At 38.8% G+C, this 21379-nt stretch overlaps 1 protein-coding gene across 7 annotated transcripts in view; it reads right to left on the reverse strand.

Annotated features, from left to right (window-relative positions):
- Positions 1-277: 277 nt before the first annotated feature.
- The window catches only part of ABLIM2 (actin binding LIM protein family member 2), a 127763-nt gene continuing 106661 nt past the window's right edge, over positions 278-21379 (reverse strand). For all 7 annotated transcript variants that reach the window (XM_053975986.1, XM_053975990.1, XM_053975989.1 and 4 more), the window contains 5 exons: positions 17563-17621; positions 15545-15599; positions 14147-14211; positions 13895-13975; positions 278-2017 (listed from right to left, as the gene is read on the reverse strand). In XM_053975986.1, coding sequence (XP_053831961.1) covers positions 1904-2017; positions 13895-13975; positions 14147-14211; positions 15545-15599; positions 17563-17621 — 374 coding nt within the window. In that variant the 3' untranslated portion in view covers positions 278-1903. The remainder of the gene's footprint in view (positions 2018-13894; positions 13976-14146; positions 14212-15544; positions 15600-17562; positions 17622-21379) is intronic.

Genomic DNA, 21379 nt, shown 5'->3' on the forward strand with positions numbered 1-21379 from the left:
ATTGGGAGCTCTCATTTGAAACTGGCTAATGGTTCTCTACACAGGCTGGTGGTTTTGTATATCACCAGTGAAGCAACTTCTGCTTGCTGACATTGCTTGACAGATTGTTTAAATCAAGACTAACTTTACAGTAACTTGACATTCAGAGGTACACTCAACGCTCTCCTCAGTGAGCAAATTTAATGCAAATTAGATATTATTTACATTAATATAATGAGAAGACCCTATCCAGAGCAGCAATATGATCTAAAAAATTATACACACATTAGCAAAGTCATTCAGTTATGTCTTTGTTTTAATGAATTTTTTAAACATTTGTATCATCAGACAAAACATTTAGGTAATGAGAAAATATTTCCAACAGCATGGACTTTGAAAGTTAGTTGGAAGAAGGCATGTTCAATGCTATGATTTTTCCAATGCTGGGTCAGTTGAAATAGTGTGTTGTAGTGCATATATTAACCAGTTACCGTAAGGAAATGCGAAGAGACAAAGTGAAGTAGGAGGTGAGTACAAACATCCAAGGCAGTAAAAATGCAGAATACTGACACATGGCTGAAAAATGTACTTTTTGTAACGCTCATTTAGTATCACAAAAAAACTAGCAACTCACTTTAAAACATTCTTTGTCAGCAACCATACCTCTGACCAAATGAAACTATTAAATCTAATACAGTCTTTCAGCTGGAAGAGATATTAAGGTCTAACACTTATATCAAATGCTTAGATTTTGTTATCTTTGCTTGTTATTTAAGATAGTTTCAAGGTACTGCACCAGTATCACATAGTTTGTTTTTTTTTCAAATTGACTTGTACAGAAACATGCAAATAGTAATGCATGAGGGTTTTATGGATTTGATTCTAATTGTCTGTATTACTGATAGAGCACACCAAGCTTTTTTTGTTACATTTTATGCTGAACTGTTCCATTTCCACATCTACCAAATGCCATCACAGTTCTCATGGCTTACTGTGTAAAGCTGGAAAGTTGAGAAAGTAAGAATGCCTTCACTTAGGACATATATAAATGAAAATAATTCTTTTATAGATAGATAGATCTATCTACATAGTAATTTAAGATTACATGGTATTTTATCAGCATGAAATGTAAAAAAAACATTTTTCAAACACCCCAAGCTAGTAGGAAAACACAGTCAACTGGCACAATACACTCTTCAACCAGTTTTGTATAAGGCTTCAGTTTTCCTGATGAATGGAACTAAATCTTAGTAGGTCTGTATACATTTTAGTAATTATAACCGTTTTATGTCACAATATATTCTTAATAAAATAAAACTCTGGTGTTGTAATTAAAGATAGATAGTTACCTTCTAGACAAATATGATCTTTTAAAGAGTACACTGTGTTTAAATATAAGAAGTAGAATTAAGGTGCTTCCATATTTCTGCTTTCATTCTTAAAAAGTACCACAGAGAAACAATTGCAATAATTGCTTGCGGATATGCTTTTCTTTGGCTTTTACCACATTTTTAATAGCATCTGATCCCCTGCTGGAAAATTACTTACTTGATTTTGTAAAAATTGCATTATAAAACTGAATGGAACAAAATGTTGGATGCATTTCCTGTGTACAGCTACACTTTTTTCTCTTCCTTTCAGAGTCTCCATTTGCATCAAGCAACAAATGCAAGCAACAATAAATTTAAAGCTAGATTTTTTGCACATTGTAAACTGGGTAGGACCAGGAGTTACTGACAAAACCAGCTGGAAATGCAAGATTAGCAAATTCTCTGTATCCCAACACATTACCATCTAATCTGTCTTGTTTCCCCGACACATACTAACACAATGAAGCTGGACAATGGTTCAACAGCAAGTGCATGTGATAGTTCTGGCAAGACTATTTTTGTTTTGATTAAGCACATATTTTATCCGGGAGGGTTTAGAAAAGCAGGGCCTTTTTCTTCAGGTCATTCCGCTTCCAAAGTGCCAGACGATCAAATTCCTCAATACTCATTTTGAAGACTTCCTGGAACTCTTCAGGGGACAAATGCCTCTTGAAAATGAAAATACAAAAGATATCATTAAGCTTGTCTGTGCACAGGAATATTTCTGCCCTAAGTTTTAAAACACACCACAAAATAATGCATTAGGGTTTGCATTTAAATTCCAAGATTGTTTCTGGAAAAGACTGCATCGAAACCAAATGAGCTCAGAGTAGCTGGGAAATGAAATTATTGATGGCAGTAGTGACTTTTGAAAAAAAGTAATCTTTTCAATATAGTTCTAACTGAACAGAAACCATGGTTTTTGGGAAAAAGTATGTTTATCCAGGGTGCCTGATGACAGAGCACACTGAGACAAATTCAAGTTATTCCAGGACTTTAAAGAGATTGATAACAATGTAATTTTAGACTTTGATTTGTTTTGCCTTGATGTTTAATGAAAGCACTGGACACCACACTGGTCCACTAATAGCAACCTTGTAACAAAGGAGAGAGCATACTGCTAAATTCTGAAATCCAAAATGTGCTTATCCATGGGGAGAGACTCTAGTCAGAAGTTCAGGCTGGATAAAGTAGGAGGTTTTTAAATGTCAAGAAATATGCTTCTTTTCAATGTTGTCATGCTTTAATATTAAAAAAAAAAATTAAAAAGAGATGGAGAAAAAGGGAAGAAATCCATCATAAAGAATTGGAAGGAGGTAGGATAACAATTTCCTAGCAATTATTAGCATCCACACAGAAAAGGTAGAAAAGGTAAATATGTGAATGAATTTGGAAGTAAATTTTCACTTGCCATTTATTAACAAAGACTTCATCTTTCTAATGTAATTTACTCAAGAAAACTAAAGAAATTGTTTGTAAAAAGTCATTATATGTAATTACTTTGAATGGTTATCATGGGTTCTTGTTTCTTAAGAAAGGACAGACTTGGTTTTTTTTTAAACAGGACTTGTTTTTTTCCCTTGAGATTCCACATATTCAGAACAATAGTGACTAAAGTCTTGGAACTGAGCCTTCACTTTTCATGTGACAAATGACAACAACCCACCATAAGAGCTGCTCATAGCATGGAACAAACACTCCATGCATATTTAGCAAAGAAGATAATTTTTCACATGAAAATGAGCAACATCTGACAATGTATTTTAGAAACAATCTCTCACTGGCAGAATTTAATTCTATTGGGCTCAGAAAGAAAAAGTAACTTCTCTCTGCATTGTTTTTTTTAGAATATTTTCCTGGTAATCCAGTGGACAAATGCAAGTACGTTTAACTTTAGCAACTCCCCAAAGCAAGGAACATATCTGTAGGCTGTAGGATTGAAAAAGAAGTCTGGATGAGCAAAGTGTGTAATATTTTATTTTATGTTACTTCCTAGGTTGTGGATAACACTTGAGACATCTCCTCATGCAGAAGAAAGCAGTGGCAAACTGTAGTTCTTACTCAGAAAAAGAGAAAGCCTATATACCCTTGCAGGTAAAGCTACCTTGCCAATCATCCAAAGCATAGAAAATTACATAAAACTTTAAAAGCACTATGTTTTCACCATTTTTCTTTTCCTGAGGTAATTTACACCATGTATTACGAGAAACTGCTGTGGTCTCATTAGATCTGAGAGGTCAGTGGAGGAAAACTCAAGGAGCCCTAAATCACCCCATTCCTCTAGAGTGCCAAACATTTGCTACATCTTCCCCTCCTAATGAAGCTTGCTACCCATCTCAGTACTAGCTGTGCAATTCCCCCTTCCCTCTCCAATGTTGTACTTTGCCAATTATCCTTTTGTTTTGCCCTCAGGCTTAGTGAGCCTTCGATCCACACACAGCTCTCCAAGCCAGAATGAATTAGCTGTGCACTGTGCTCCTCTGCCTGTGCCCAGATGACACCTCCTTCATTCTTTGCATACACTCATTTTCTGTCTTTTATAACTAAGTTTTGTTTTATAACAGCAACATTTTTTTCCTCCTCCCAGAAGGTCTCATTGGGTGCTGCCTGGTCCAAAAGCAGGTGACAGTTTCCAGCCCAGGGACAAAGTGACTGAGATGGAGAAAGCATAAGCTCACTTATTTCCACATCCATTCAATTTGAGAGTTTCTTTGCTTTTAATTTTTTTCCACATATGCCCTCATCTCAAGGACTAACAAACTGACTTCCATATTAGCAGCTTCTTACTCCATCAATGCTTTATCCACATGCAAAAATAATTCTGGTAGAAGAGAACATTTTCCCTCTGGTGTGAACTCTCTGAGAATGCCAGTTTGTCCCCAGTGTCCCCCTATTTTCAGCTGCTGTCCCTGCATCTTAGAAGCTTTCACCATACCCTTCTTAAGCACCATGGGCTCTAGATTTGGGACTGACCCTAGAAGCAGCAATGACTTAAGTTCTGTCTTCAAATTTGGAATAAAACCTTGGTCCCAGAATGATATCATCAAATTGGCAAAGCTTCAGATAAAAGCAATGAAAGTAACCATGGGTTGCAGTTTGATTTACGAGGAAACACTAAAAGGCCTGAGTATGTCTAAGCTCAGCCAAATGATGACTAAGGTAAAATATGGTAGTATCTACAAGTATTTGAAGGGTCTAAACACCAGGGGAATACACCAGTGTGAGAAGTTTATGGTCACACTTTTCTATGTGATGCTAAATTTTGCCTGCACTCATTGTTGGGTCTTTCCTAACAGCTTTCCTTAAAGCTTTAAAACCTAGAGCTCTTCCCAAACCTAAAGGAAGAAAAAATGTATGAGTAAGAAATTCTGGACTGATTCATCTTTCTTCTCAGCTATTGGAATATTAATTTGCCTTAACTGAAGCGTTACCTTCTCTCATTCGTCAAACAAAAGAAGGGAAATTGAAAACTATGAGCAGGAAATATGAAAGATATTCATCTTGAGGTATGAGAGAATATGGGTGAAGCTATGCTTTACAAGACCAAGAAGATAATTTCCTTTTTCTTTTTTTCAGTAATGGATCAGCTTAAAATATCCAGCTATGTTAATAATGCATCACTGGCCTATTAAAGGAAGGAGTGGCCAAACTTACTAGTAAAAGCAACATTCATTCCTTTTTTTTTTTTTTTTTTTTTTTTTTTTACTAGAGTTGGCCTTGTTTACATAGGAAGTCTGGGTGTTTTACAGTGTGCTAGTAAATGATTCCTAATTCCCTTTGTGACAGTTTGGCCATATTCAGGCAGCTTAACTCAAACTCCTTCTCTGCTGTGCATCAACAGCAAGGTTGGGCACATTGCAGACACTGAGGAGAGTAGAGAGGACCTTCCAAGGTCCTGCTCTGCCCACACTCTGAACTCACTGTATGTAAGTGAGGTCATTTTGGAAGCTACATAATCATGTTAACATGATGCTACCTGAAATCCTTGCTAAAAGATAAGGTAAGCAATTTAAAGATGATTCTTCACTACAATGACTGCTATACTGGACCTCACAGCATCAGAATATCAGCATTTGTGGTATAGTTAAGTGAGATACTGCTCCAGTAGAAAGGACTATGGCATCATGTTGTTTTGATAAAATTGTATTAATCTGAGGCTTTTATTATGATATACAGAACTAAGCAAGGGCTGAGCTAAACCTCTCCACTGCATTGAAACCACTAGAACAGAAAATCCTCATCCTCTATGAAACACAAACATGAAAATGAGTGGTACAGACGTGACCTCATTTTTTACTCTCTCAGAACAAAAGTAATTAATTGCACATTCAAATACTTGCTCCACAGTGTTATCTCAGAAGGAAGTGGTGCTTTTCGCTATAAATTAATGAGGCTTGTCTCTATTTCTGTGGTGTGCTAAAAAGCCAGTAATAATTCTAAATAGAGTTATAATCTCTGTTTAATTCAATGAGATTTCTTTTCCCCAAGAATAATTTAGCTCTCAATGAAATTCAGAGATGCTCAAAACCAACACATAGTGTCATGGTTTCACTGCAGCTGGCAACACACACAGCCATTCACTCACTCCCCCACTAGTGGGATCAAGGAAAGAATTGGAAGGGTGAAAGCTGGAAAACTCATGTGTTGAATTAAAGACAATAGGGAAAGAAAAAGCCACACACACAAGCAAAACAAACAAGGAATTAATTCACTGCTTCCCACAGGCAGGCAGGTGCTCATGCATCTCCAAGAGAGCAGGGCCAATCGTGCATAGCAGTTACTTAGGAAGACAAAACCTCCAAATGTTCCCCCTTCCTTCCACCCCCCACTTTACATACTGAGCATGATGTCACATGATCTGGAATATCCCATTTGCCAGTTTGGGTCACCTGTCCTGGCTGTGTCTCCTCTCAACCTCCCATTCACCTCCAACTTCCCTGACAGAGTGGAGTATGAATAGCAGAGAAGACCTTGGCTCTGTGTAAGCCCTGCTCAGCAATAACAAAAACATCTCTCTATTATCAACCCTGTGTTCAGGACAAATCCATAACACAGCCCCACATCTGCCACTGTGAAGAAAATTACCCCAGCCAAAACCAGCACTTAGGAACGTGGCATTAGTATGAATAAGTCACAGGAAGATAAAATTGCAGCTCACCTGCAGCCATCCTGCAGTACATGGTGACCAGGAGGTGCTTCACAAGCATCTCTGTTCTGTGTCAGTAATTGGTTGTGAATCCTCATGAGCAAACCTGCTGATGGAGGAAGCTCCAAGGATATCTTACTTCCTCATGAGTCAATATTGAACCAATGAAAGAACTCAGTGGATGGCAGCAGGTGATGAGTTGAAGACTAGAGAACTCAAGGTCCTAATTCCTAGAGGAATTTAAAACCTCAGGTTTGTTTCTCTTTTGCTCTTTGTTTTGCTGTATTCATGGGAAATGACAGTTGAGCACTACACTGCCTTTGCTTGAATCTGTAGTGACTCAGCCAGTTTCTCTGAGGCACTACTGTGCACTCTGTTTTATGGAGTGTAATTTTAAGTAGCTGTCTACTTCAATTCATTTTTATTCAAAATCCTTGCAACACTTCCAACTTCCGATTCACGTAATCCAGAAATAAAAGCTACAGGATCTTCTCCAGAGATTTCAGTATGAGAAATACTCAAAATAAACAGGGATTTATTGAGAAAGGTTTATTCACAGGTAAGTGAGCATTCATGTAAATAACCAAGCCTGAGCTCTTCAAGTTGGTGCACAAGCTTTGCTGCTGAGATACAATCTTTTCCTATAGTAAGATTCAGGATTGTAGAAGTATTTCAACACTTAGAAAATAATAACTTCTTCCCCTCTCCAGTTTTTCTCTTCTTCGCTGCCCTTCCACTCCATTCTCTCATGCCTCTCAAGGTTAGCCCAAATAAAACTCTCAGATGGCCAATCAAAATTTGCTGGATTTTTTTTTTTCTGTTGACTTTTGAATCCTCATTTTGCTTTCACAAGGTTTGCACTCTTCACCCCTCTTTCTGTTGCACTGCTGGGGCTCAGCAGGCTTTTCAGAGGTTTCTTCTAAGCCTGCTGCATGGCTAATTGCAAAGCTGTAATTAGCCATGTGCCACATTCCCAAGGGAGTATTGAATGTTATGCTCATCTACAGCCTAATTAAGCTTCATGCTCAATAAATATTTGAAACTATTAAGTAATTATGTGATTGGGGAGGGAAAGTTAAGAAATGGCATGAATTGCCACCTAATGAACTTTAAAAGGTATCAAAAGATCACTAGGGCGGCTCTGCTGAAAGTCCCCAGAAAAGTTCCCAGGGAAAGCAGTAATAGAAGCAGCAAGGAAAGGATTCTGAGACCCTTCCCCATGCTCATATCACCCCAAGCACCTCTACAAGGCTCCTGCATCTGGGGCTTTATCTCGTTCAGTGTTTCTGGGTACCATGAAGTCTCATGGAGAAGCTGCATTCCACTCAGCACTGCCACTGCAGGGCACTGCCAATCAAACCTCCTGGGAAATAGCACAAGGCACACAGAAAAGCTTCTGTAGGAGCACTATACAGCCAGTATTTTTCCCAGCTGAGTCATCCATAAAGATACAAAAAGCTGGGAGGATGTAAGTATTTCTCTCAGGTATAAGAACATATTATTTAAATAGCATACACACAGAATATCTCTGATGATAATCAATGCCACCATCGTGTCAGTCAAATGAGCTTTTTCATTACTGACATGGACATAAGTCATTGCCTCCAGCTGATGGCTGATAAAAAATTCTGTATAATTAAGAAAATAATTCATAAATAAAAAACCAAACTTGGAATCCATAATAAATTATGAAAATATAAAGAAGACAATGAGTTTCCAAAATTTCATTTGTTTTAGACATAAAATACCTTATTCTTAAAGTAGATTTTCCAGCTTCCCTTAGTTTGGACTTTAGTGTACTTGTAATATAAATGTTCCACATCTAATCTCTGTTCACTCCTACAGTGCTTCCACTCACAAAGAAATTACCTTTCACATCATATCACATCAATTCTAATGCGTATTTTCATTTTATAATGGCTCGTTTTGTAAAAGGCTTTGAAATCTGATATAAACATGCATCACTGAATACAACACAAGCACATGCCTAGAATGAGAAACACCACACATGTCTTTTTCAAGTTAAACACTGTGAAATAGTTCTACTGAAGTCAGTGCCCCACACTTTTTCACCCCAGGTTATGACCTTTATTGTGAAGTCATCCTATAACTTCAAACCCAGCCCCAAACTGCAAACTGTAAAACACACAGCATTCCAATTTTGCTCTCGTTTTCCCCATCTGAGCTCCAGAGGAGGTGGGACACACAATGCTACCTGTATGAATGACATCCAGGAGCTTGGGCTCTTAAAAATTCAGCCTCAGTTACTGGAAACAAGTCCTAAAATGTTTGAAGCTCAAATGGCTGGAACCGAGAATGATTGTTGAATGAAAACTAGTGGAAAAAATGTTATCCCTAAAGCAAATCCAGACAAGCAGTTCCAGGAGGAAAAGCGTGTTTGACTTAAAGTGAGCGCTCTGTTCAAGTAAGACCACACCCATGTTTAAAGCTTTCATTTCTGTTTACAGGAGAACAAGGTGGCAAATGAAAGTTTGCCTCTTGACATTCCAGAGTACTTTTTCCTTAGCAATTGTCTCAGTTAAACAAAGAATGAACAGGCTCAAACAAAAAGTGGAATAATTTACTTTCTACTGCATTTGATAGGCATGAATGGATAATGCTTTTAAGCCTTGACATTCAAAAGAAACAGCTAAAAAAACTAAGATACATTAAGATAAGGAAATTAAATGAAAACACTAAAACATAGTTTCCAAATGGAAGATCCTAACTGTGTTGGCTTTCAAAACTACCAGCCTGTAACCACAAAAGAAATCTTATACTCTGTGATAAAAGCAACTGCAGAAGGAAAAAAAAATATAAATCTATGCAGTTGGGCATGAACTACCAATATGAATGTGCAATGTGTGCACTGAACCACACTGATGTGACTGAAGAACAGGCAAACAATATCCAACTTAAGATAAAAGTACCCTATGCATGCTTTTAGGAGCACAAGGCACAAATGATAAAGGTATTCAAGTACTTAAAAAAGGTTGCAAAATATTTGAAAGTGTCTGTAAGCCCAACTTCCTTTAAGAAGCATCAGGTAAGGAATGTGCCAATGTATACCATCCAAAGGTGATGTCTTAGTCCTGAAAACTCAGGACTTAAGTTGTCCAAAATGGGGGAGTTTGGTTCAGAACACTTATATTTTAACTATTGCATTAAAAAAAAAAAAAAAAAAAGATAAAAAGTTCCAAGATAGACCAAATTGTCTATTTTTTCAAATGCTATTGCAGCAAACCCACCAAATAATGCCATTTTGTAATTACACTCTATATCTTCACAGAATATACCAATCTAGGCAAATTAGAGACTTACAGAGGTCTTCAAAGCAGGGCCAACTTTAAAGACCATGAAGACTATAAAGACAGAACAGTCCATGTTCCTCAAGGCCTTTTCCAGCTGTGTTCTGCCTTCAGGGGTAAAGATTCCACAGCCTCTTGGGCAACCTGTTCACTGCACTACTCCTCCAGTGAGGAACATTCCCCTTATAGCCACTTGTAATTTCCTTCCCTGCAACTTGTGACTGTTGCCTCTTGGCTTTCCAGCACCACCCTCTGGGAAGGGTATGTTCTGCCCTATAACCCCTTTACTACAAAGGTGAGCTGCTGATTCATTTTCAGCTTGTTCTCCAACAGCATCATCAGGTACTTTTCCTCAGAGCTGTTCCCCCCATCTTGTCCTGATGAACAGTGTTACTTGGTCGCAAGTGCAAGAATGTGGATTTATCTTCACTGAATTCCATGAAGTGTCTGTCAGCCATTCCTGCAGCCTGGCCAGGTCCCTCTGAACAGAGGCTCTGCTCACCTAAGCATCAGCTGCAGTTCCCTCAAGTTCATGTCATCTGCAGACATGGTGAGGGTGCAATTCCTCTTTTCCACCCAGGTTATATAATCCACCCCTGTTTTACTGCTTGGTTGTTCTGCAATGTTATGTGAATGAACTTGTTCTTCACCATTTCCTGTTAGAATAGCTCATGGGAATGCTGCTCCGTTCATCTAACGTTACAATAAACAGCACTGTGGTAGAGAGAAACTCTTAAAAAAATTCCTTGGCCAAATCCTTATCTACTGTAAATTCCCTGCATTTCTAATCAGTTTATACAAAAGTGAGATCCAGGCTATTTATTCAAAAACCAAAGTGCCAGTAACATATTTAAAAATCAGCAGGTTGCTCATTATAACCAGTTCTTGGTGCTGCATGTATTAGTAGTTCACTGTTGGCATAAACATCTTGGAAGAGCACAAGGAACTGGGTACTTCTGTCTCGCTGCTGAGATAAGACAAGCAAACAAAAACATGCTGAGTGTTTCTATGCTTAGTTACACGTACTTTTGAGGAAAGAATGACTATTATTTGAATGCATTTATTACCAGTTGAGCCATCCTAATCTCTAGATACCTCTTGGGCTTAGAAAAATACGTATTTTTACAGGAAAATATGTTTTATAATCCTTAAAATAAATTTCTTGCACAACAGTGTAATCTAAAAAATACTTACAATGGGAGTGAAGTTAGGAAAACACTACCACCCATTAAACCCCCACCCTCCTGTGCTCCTTGAACATTAGCCAAGATTTCGTTGTAGCCTCCCTTAATTTGACCCCAGGAGCTAACATCATTGACTTGAGCTCACTTCTCGTGATAGGAACACTCAATGTAGGAGACTTTGCTTGGAAGAGTGAATCACAGACAAACAGTAATGCCCCTTCCATGACATCTGTGATGGATCATTCAAAGTTCACAACAAACTGTTTCACAAAGAGGAGGCTGCTTCAAGTAAAATTGTGAGATGGCTCTTAAATAAATCTACTTCATGCAAACTTAGTCAACCTTACTGCTTCTAAGTGGACCAGGAAATCAGAAACATCACATGTGAGAGAGATATTCTGTTGATACCAGACACAGTAAGACTGTTTTAAGGTTTGGCAGCTGATATGAAGCACAGAAGCTCCAGGTCTCCTTTCACAGACGCCACCTGTACCCTTGGCCACAACCATCACACCCAGGAACTTGCTCTGATTTGCAGCAGCAACAGCAAGGTGAGGCTTCAGCCCACACAAATAATCAGAATAAAACTGGTGTATTAGCAAATGGATTTTTTTCTTAGGAGATTTTCCTAGATATATCACCCTACAGCTTGGATAATACATGGACTTAGCACTGCTACCATTTCTGTAGGTGAAATCCAGCCCTTTCACAAGTGACATTGGATGTGCAGGATGAAAACAGAACATCAGCTGGAAACCAATTTGGATTGGAAAGAGCACTTGCCTCTTAAGAGATCCCAAGCACTGAATCATACCATCTAGCAAGTGTGAAATGGACCTCAAGAAAAGGTGAAATATAACCTTAGTACATGCTTTCAGTATTCCCAGTGCTGTCCTCAAAAGCTTGAAGATACTGTGAAGTGGGCCCTCCACTAACAGACAGTAGTCTGTATCCACATTTCTAAGCCTGGTCTGCTTCTGTGCAAACCTAAAAACACACATAGTCCTGGGCTTCCTGAGTCCTGGGTCCTGCCCAAGCCTGAAATCTGCTGAGCACACCAAGTCAATAATTAAGTTGCTATCTTCTACTTCTGCCACAAAAGGAAAATAATAGTAAGCTGCTTTTCTATGCAAAGCTACTTATTTCCAGGAATTCTGTAATATAAAAGAAAGGGTCAGGAAAGAGGGGAAGAGGCTGACAGGGAAGGCAATGGTTTGTGCCTGTCACTCAACTCTGCATATGGTTTCAATGTGTAGATGAGCAACTGCCTCTGCTCTTACGGTAGTTACAGTGCTATTAAAACTCTGCTAATTTAATTGTTTAAAGAACTACCAATCCCTATTAAATTAAATGTAAGACATTCTACAAAGGAGTCCTTCCTGCAGACACATGTGTTTAGCATAGTGCAGCAATCAGCAGGATTGGCCTGGTCCCCTCACTGCTTTTCTGGTGCAGGTTTGAAGCAGATCTTGTTTATTGTTCTTTTTTGCAAAAACCTCTGTGAGATCTTTGAAGTGGTTGAGCTCCTTGAGCCAACAGGCCCTGTGCTGCACCTGGTGTGAGGCAGACTGAACAGCTCCAAAGTTAAACAAACAGCAATCCCAGCTGAGGATGGTGTATGAGTTACAGATAATGGCAGCCAGGGTAGGCATGATCCATCCAAAGCAAACTATATGTTGTCTTAACAAAGCAATGTAGAGCTGCATTTGCTATGCAGACCAGTCTGCTGTGTTTAAACAAAGACTCTGTTATTTAACACACACATACACACATGTGTGTACGTATATATATGAAAGAATCCTTTACAGGGTATGTCCAGAGGAGCATCCCTCCAACTCCCTGCTCCTTTTTCCAGACTCATCATGCTTTTCAGTATTGCTATCATGCCTTGCTATAAACCACACTTAAAACAGCACATTACTGAGGCTCTCTTTTCCTTACAATCAAATAAACACTAGTTGGGAAATCAAGTGACAAGGACATTCAAGTATTCAAGAGCATAATTCCAACTTCAAAGCATAGTACATGTATGCAAATTTGGTAAAATAATGGTTTTTAAAAACTGATCTTTAATGAAGAACTTTCTGCTCCTTCAAAGTTTTTCTTCTTTTCTTGTTTTAAAAGTAATTTTTCCTTCTTCTTTTCTTGTCATATTATCAAGTTCAAAATACAGTAAATTTATTAAAATATAAATCTCTCTAAAAGTCCAAAATATGCCATCACATATTTTTTTTATTGAGCTATCTCTTCTTCTTAATAGTAGCTCACTGAAAGATTAATTAAGGTGCGTCTTTATTCAGTCCTGTCATTGAGCAGTCAAAAAAATCAACCTTGGGAATTTTGCTTGAACATCAACTTCAGGATTTGATCTTTGGAAACTCAGCTCTCTGTTATGATAGATTATATCTGCATTTCTCTACCTTAAGTGAATGTGGATGGTACAGCAAAGCTGTAGTAGAGTGACCACAGATCACACAGCCAAAGGAGAGGCTGAATAAGACAATGAACCAAATAGAGGTGCATGTGTTTTCAGGATAAATTGAGCCTTTTTGTAATATTTAGGTTATTCTGTGAGGATGTTTTTAATATGAATTCAAACCAAAACAAACTCCATGTTTTCCCATTCCCCACCTGAACTTCCAATACCCTGTAAAATCATCTAAAACTGATGGGTTTCATCAGTATCTTTGTAAAACACCATTTGGTCAGACATTTGCCAGGTTTTTGGCAATTTTTTAGTTAAACTGCCTACATACTGACTGTTTTGAAAAAAAATACAAGACATAATGATATTCTTCTCTTCTCTTCTGTCTTCTTTGCTGCTATTACTGAGGTGCAGGGATATCCAGGATAGTAAGCAAAACAGAAGAAGTGCTTGCAGAACTGTCAAGCAAATATCATTCCTACCTCCAGCCTGGTCCTGTCCACATCCTTAGGCAATTTCACACGAACTCGGTTTGTTACAATAAGTGTTTCATAAGGATAAATCTGTTAAAAAGACAAGAGCATATGAACTCCAGCTGAGTCCAGTTCTGAGGCATGGAAATGGTGGTACAGGGAACTTACTAAAAAATGGTACATACTTGCATCCTGATTTGACAAATATTTCACTGGGACAAAAATTAATAAAATGAAATAAAAGAAAGGAACCCATGTAACCTTGCTAGGAAGTGCTGACTCTGATTGTTCTTCCAGTGTTGGAAAAGCCCTTCTTACCTTGTATTCTGCAAAAGAATGAGAACAGGTTCACAGTTTAGAATTTATAGCCGTCTTTTGGTGTCACCACAATGAACATTTAGGTACATCACAAATGTGCTCTGCTACTACATTTGTCTCTTCTCAGTAGCTGTTGGATAACTGCATGCATAGTAAGAATTTGACCCCCATGCCCTGAATGCCTATAACACTGTCTATTACCAAAGCAATTGTCCTGGAAATCAAAGGCTTATTACAGAAAATCCATCTCCCGATGCCATTGGGTTACACGGTGAGTATGTCTGGCAAAATTGGGTATCTCTTTTTACAGGAGGCTTATGTGCAGAGTTAAGTCAGTCTGTCATCCAAAACTCCTGCCCTTATTGTTCTTTACTGAAAATAGTTAAAATATATGGATTATTAAAGGCATGTCAGTTTGGAAACATAGATGAAAACCACTGAAATAATATGATATTACAAGATGCCAACACCCTGCACTTGGGCTGACTGCAGTGGGAATAACAATAGGGAAGAAAAGATGATTTGGGGATGTGGTAACAATGACTCCTGGATCTACACTAGCACAAAGGAATTCTAGTTAGGTCAGTGTATGACTATATATGATATAACTACACAATGTTATCTATTCACAATGGTGATTAAATGCGACCAGGATAGCCAAAAGGTTTTCACAGACCTCTTTATGGTCTGAAATTAAATCAGAGATTGAGTCTGCTTTTCAAAACCTGTCCTTTAACCTATTCAAACATAGAGACAAAGACTTTTATCAACACAGAGTCATGAAGTGAAGCACTAGAGTAAGATTTTAAAAATGCATTAAAGTGTCTTGGAAATAAAAATTTTCAGCTCCTTTGAAAATTCCAACCCAAGTTCCACATTAAGTGCACAGTCCACTTAAAACTGCAATAAAAGAAAACACTGCAAATAAATTCTGCATTTTGAACTCTGCACTTTTTAACCACGCTGTAGCACGACAAAGAAGCACAATAGACCTTTTCCAACTAGACTTGAAGGAATGATTATCTTAAATTTCCTCCTGTCTTTGATACAAGACCAACACCACAAGGCTGTTGCCACATATCTAGGATCCTGCTATTGACTCAGCCTGGTTGCACTACCTTATGATGCAAGACTTCTGTCAGGCCTTTAGGTTGGGGTAGGTAAAAAGAAGATTCTCTGTGATAAACAGGACACTGAGCTGTGTCTCTGGCTCGTCATTATTATGTGAACTACAGGAAGAGCTCGGAATAGTAACCTGTATGGCAATGTGTTAATTAAAATCCTGAAAGGGTGAAAACACAAGGGGAGTGGAAATGATATTGCAAAAAAAAAAAAATGTACCTTTCATCCCCCAGCTTGCATCCTGGTCCGTTTCATATTGGCCCATAGTTTCAGGCTGACAGAGAAAGAAAGAAACAATGTAGCAGTAAAATGCACAAAAACCCCACTCTAAACATTGTTGAGAGAAAAAAGAAAGACATAGAACCAAAATACAGATCCTTGCGTGAGAGAAAGAGAAGTAAGTCTCATTCAAATTTGACCTAATTGCTCAAGTAAGCAAGGTAACACTGAAACTGTCACTTTTCTGTGTGATGCTGATGTGTTACTGCCATCATCACAAATCACTTCTGCTGCACTGCAACTTTTCTCCTTCTGCCTTCTGCTTCACACTGCTGATGCCACTGACCAGGGAGAACTCTACATGTACCATATATGTGCTTTGTTTGAACCACTGTCTTCTTCCTTTGCTGACAAATGCTGCGATGAAAAACAGTACAGGAAATCAGAAAAGCAGTATTATGGGATTTTTTTTTCCCAAGTCTCATTTTTGCCTGCTAGGGTATCAATGGGTGTGCACAGCTATGCCCACAATAACCTGCAAGGCTCCCCGTTGTTTGCTTTTGGGGTTTTATTTATGCAGCACTAGGATGGCTGATTAAAAATAACAAACCACAAAAGCTGGTATGAACCTACAATCCAAACAGAGGAGATCCATTCTGAGAGGAATTTTGGCCTCAAGGATTTGACCATGAGCAACCTTTTCAACTCTCATACAGGTTTGGGATTCTTTATATGGGACAGATGCTGCCATCTGCTGCTTTCCCATCACATTGCAAGGCATCCTGAGTGCTTTGGCCTCGGGAAGCCTTGGGATGGCTTTAGTGCCTCACCATTGCAGTGGCTGGGCACAAGTCAGTGTCTTGCTCACTTCAGGTTACTGGCAACACCTATTCTGAACAGTCAGAACAACCCCTCTTGACTCATAGGTGGGATTAGTTTTATACAGACCCTTTTAAATTCCTAAATATTATTCAACAAAATTTCAGTGTCATTCCTTTCTTCAGAGAAGAATTCAAGAAATCAGGGATTGAAGCAACACAGACATAATTAGTCCTGTAATATTAACTCAAAGGGATGGACATTTCAGCAGCTAAATGGAAAAATCCATTTAGCTACTCCTTGATAATTTCCATCTTGTAGCTCCTTCCAAATGACTCTCAGTTTGACTCTTGTCTGGGGAGGTTTAATCCTCCTCATGTGCTTTTGCAGGTTTCACATCTTCCTTTGGAGAAAGAAGGGAATTTGAACAAGGTCCTCTCCATGCAATTTGGACAAAAATCAATTCTTCAAAAGGTAGGTGCACATGCATCTATGTATTGCTCATTACTATAAACCATAGTGTATTTTCACCTAATAGTATAAGCCATGAACTGAGAATTCATAATGCTAGATGCCAGAGAGAGTGAGGCCACATTGTCAAAGCTTCCTTTTTATTAAAGACTAATAAAAATTGCAAAAAAGGATTAAAAAAATAACTCCTTGTCTGTTCTGATCATAATTTTGTTAGACAATTTTCTTTCTAGATTGCTGCTTGTCATTCAATCTTCATTGATCCCTCCCTGCTTTAAAAGTACAATGGCTGTGTGTGAATTCACACACCACACACATGCACACATTTACACTAGAAAAAACAAAACAGATGGTTCAAGGAAAGCAATGGATGTGGGCTGTTCCACCTTTGCTCTAAGATCATTACTTGCCTAATTACAGGCCTGTCTCTATCATTAATTCAAGCTATCCTATGATTAATATGTGCAGCCTGTACATTTTAGATCTTTGTTTTGGGAGGAGAATCAAGATTCCCAATGTTCACAATGCACACAATTAAAAGAAGCCTCAGTCAGTCTTACTCTTGCAGAGAGACAAACTGTAACCCACCTAGGGAATGAATCTGTCAGACAGGGCTGGCAGCCAAAACACCTTTGAAGTGTTATTACTGTGCAGATTCTCAACTAGTTACTGAGTTGTCTATTTATGAGATCTTATTTCCTGAAGAATGTATTTAAATGTGTACCTACCTGATGTAAGCCATTCTTTCCATAGCCAGGTAGAGAAGCAGACTTAGAATACGGAAATCCTGTAAAAGAAATAATATATAGCTAAATCTTTCACAGCCTACTAAAACAGGGAATCCAAGAAAACATCCAGAAACAGCAATTACAAGATCAATGCAAATATTCTATCAATGAGATGAAATATAACTGACCTAGGCTCATCTTTTCTCCATATTTCATGCACATGAACATGTGTAACAATATCTAGAACATCAGCATGCCAGGGCACCATGTGGAGGGAGTTGTGGGGCTTACATTATGGAAGCCTCATGCACCTACATGATGCAAAGTTTGAGATTTGAGAGATTGTGAAATCTCTGCCTTCCAGATTGGTGTTAAATCATAACATGAAATTGGGATTAAAGGGATTTAGATCATCACTTCTGAATGTGCTATATGAGTTCTGGTTATGGTTTTGTTTCTTAAAAAAGATGGTTTGATACCCTACCACTTAAAAAAAAAGTAAAAACTTTTTTTTTCCCCTTTCTATAAAACTTCTCTTGGAAAAAAAAAAAGCAAAAATGAAGATACAACAGTGGATAAAGTAAATCCGCCAGAGTATATACACCGAAGTGAAAAAAATGGAGAAAACTGGCAAAGTGGTGTTACTACAAATAAATGATGTAACACAGTGATGAAACTGTGTAGTTGTTGTAAGACAACTGAAATGCCTTAATTTTAGTATTAAGACTCTAATAAGAAAGTTTAAAAGTTAAGCAATAGAAGAACAAACACATATATAATAAACATTCCTGATTCCAGTACAGGACATTATGTAAAACTGATGCGAAGTGTTACAGAAGTCAGCTCAAAGAACTGAATGTACAATACTTCTTTCTGTCAAAATTGTTAGCAGTCTGTGTCCAAAGAGGAATGCAGGGAGGGAATCCAGACCCCACTGGATTAATAAATACCCTAAGGAGATTATTAGGAATGAACATACTGAAAGAAAAAGCAAAAGATGGATCAGCAGAGAGCTCAAAATATGCTGAGATAAACTGAAAACTGCCAGAAGTCAAGCTGAGTTAAACACTGAAAATGATATTAAAACAAATAGCAAAAGTTTCTCCAGCTATCCAAATAAAAAGAGAACAAGGAAAGAAGAAATGGAATCACTGGGAGTTGCACTGTGTCAGTACTCAGCACTCAGCAAAGGTGAAAGACAACCCAGGTAGGGCTTGAGCACTGAAGGAGTATTTCATCCATGGAACAGAAAGTGCAGTATTGAGCAAGGATGAAAAGCTAAGGGTATGCCAGTGAATCACTGTCATGATGGAAAAAAAATTCAAAGCACTTAATGTACTTAAACAGGGAGCAACAGGCTCACACTGAATTGCAAGCCAAATACTTCCTACCATCAGAGAAGGGCAACTACAGTTTTTTATATTTAACAGAGGAAAAAAATAACGAAACAAAAACCTTATAATTGCCTGTTATGTGAATGGTAGTGCCACCAGAGAGAAGAGTAAAATAATACCATTGTGACAGAATGCCTGTATCTGCAACAAAGCTGTCATCTCTGCTCCTGCCTGGAAAAAAGCTGCTATGTCGGACATCAGTGTGCAGATCAATCTCTCGGCCTTTTGGCTCCAGATAAGACGGGCGAGTGAGGTTTGTTCCGTCCCTAAACAATACTCGGTCACCGAGGAACACTGCCCCAAGGTAAAGACGCGTGAGGAACAGAGCCAGCCAGGCGCGGAGCTGGCCGGAGCCGGGCCGGAGCCGGGCCGGAGCTGCCCCGGAGCCGCCCCGGAGCTGCCCCGGAGCTGCCCCGGAGCTGCCGGGCCGAGCCGCGCCCGCGGCGCCGGCGACACCGTGTGGCCGCCCGGAGAAGCGGAGCGCAGAGCTGCGCCGGAACGGCCCGAAAGGCAGCACCGAGAGCCGCTGATCCGGCAACCTTCCCCTGTGATCAGACACTGTCTGAACATCAGCTACCCTCTGCAGGGGTATGGCTCCTGCTTTGTCCACCTCTCAGTACATCACGGACACATCAACAGCAAGGGGTACATGCCTTCCTGGATGCCTGCTTTCCCAAATACACAACACTTAAAATCATAAATTATGGAAAATGTTTAACTATTAAACATATACAGAACTATTACATATACAGAACAACTATTAACTATTACATATACAGAAACAAGACCCATTTTCACAGGTGGATGTAAGGAGATACAAGCTCCACTCTTGCCTGTTGATTGCACAAGCCTCACACTGATGTGCTGTGCTGTTAGTTGTGTTCTTCTGGGCATTTAAGTAATGTAGCAAAATTTCTTCTAGAGCAAAACAATCCTTCTCTGGTTTGCTCAGAGGCTGGACAGAAAAATGAATGGCTTTTTGCTCAGTACATCTGGAAACATCACCACCAATTCACAGCCTGCTAACTCCCTCCACTCTGCATGTAACCACTTGGCACCAAACCTATGCCTCACAAGTGTATTTTCTTTGATAGTCACTGACTATGCCACAGAGATGGGGCTGAAAGCCAGAGTTCTCAAGCAGAAGAGCAAGAGGTAGAGATGCTACTCTTCTGTGGCCAGTGGGGGACATATGACAGACTATAAATATTCAGAGCTAAATAGGGAAACATTGAATAGAGAAGGAATTACTTCGGATGTCCACAGATATTAAAACAGTCAGGTAAGTGAATAAAAGCGTAAGGAAAAGTGTAAATTTCAAGAAGATAAAACTTCCTCAATGTCATTTCCGTGTAGCTGCTAATTGGGTAATGGAGTCAACTTTCATGAGGGACAGAGAAATGCTGATAAAAAACAATGGAAAATGAACTACAGAACCTGTATTCAAACAAATGTGATATTGACCCTGACACAGAGGTGTTAATTATCTATTCCATTTATAGTTTTAATAGTTCCACATTCCCAAGATAATCAAAAATATGAAAGAAGTGCTAGTATAGCAGAGTGACAGGTGTAGCAACATGCTCAGGGGAAAAAATGAACACCATATGTTGCTCCTGTATAACACTTCTTGGTGTGCTACATATTTCTCCCTGCTTAAAATCTGCACTTCAGGACTGGTCTCTCAAAACATGTGTAGAAGAGCATCAGATCTACACCATAAAGCTTCCAGACATACCCCATGTATGTATGACAATGAAAGGTTTCAAAGGTGCTCATTCGTGGGCAACAATTTACAGATGCTAAGCATGTGAGGTGTCAGACTTGGTTTCCCCTGCACAGGGAATCCTGCAATACACCTTAAGCACATGTTTGTGATTTCTAGTGAGGATTTAGTTATCAAATTCCTTTAAGCTAGACCAGTGAGACTGATGATCTAAAATAAGTTTTCTTCTTTATCTTGTTACAGACTTTGTAGCATCTGTTTTCCCTCTTCCTTGCATAGCTAAGCCATAATTTCCTTAATATAAGTTGATGGAACCAACTATCACATTACCAAAATGCCCACAACACTGACATCCTAGCCCTGCTGCCAGACATGCCTTGCATTGGGTGCATTCTTTTGGAAAACTGCTTCCCCAACTAGTTTACCCTGGATGACCTGCTACTGCTGCATGTTGTAAAGTGGAGGAGGCAAGGAGAGGAATGTTCCAGTTATTTCTTAAAATTCATTAAACTTATTTTTTGTCATGTATGTAACTTAAAAGTAAAATTCAGGCCCAATAGTAATGCTTGCTAGACTTGCTGAAATGTGTAATAAAAAATGTGTAGAACAATTTTTTGGTACTGACAGCTAGCATGGGCATATGTTCTCCAGGCCAGTATTCAGTTACAAAATTATTCCCTTTTTCACCTGGAATATT

This window comes from Vidua macroura, chromosome 4 (assembly GCF_024509145.1).
Source record: "Vidua macroura isolate BioBank_ID:100142 chromosome 4, ASM2450914v1, whole genome shotgun sequence".
NCBI classification, from domain to species: Eukaryota; Metazoa; Chordata; class Aves; order Passeriformes; family Viduidae; genus Vidua; species Vidua macroura.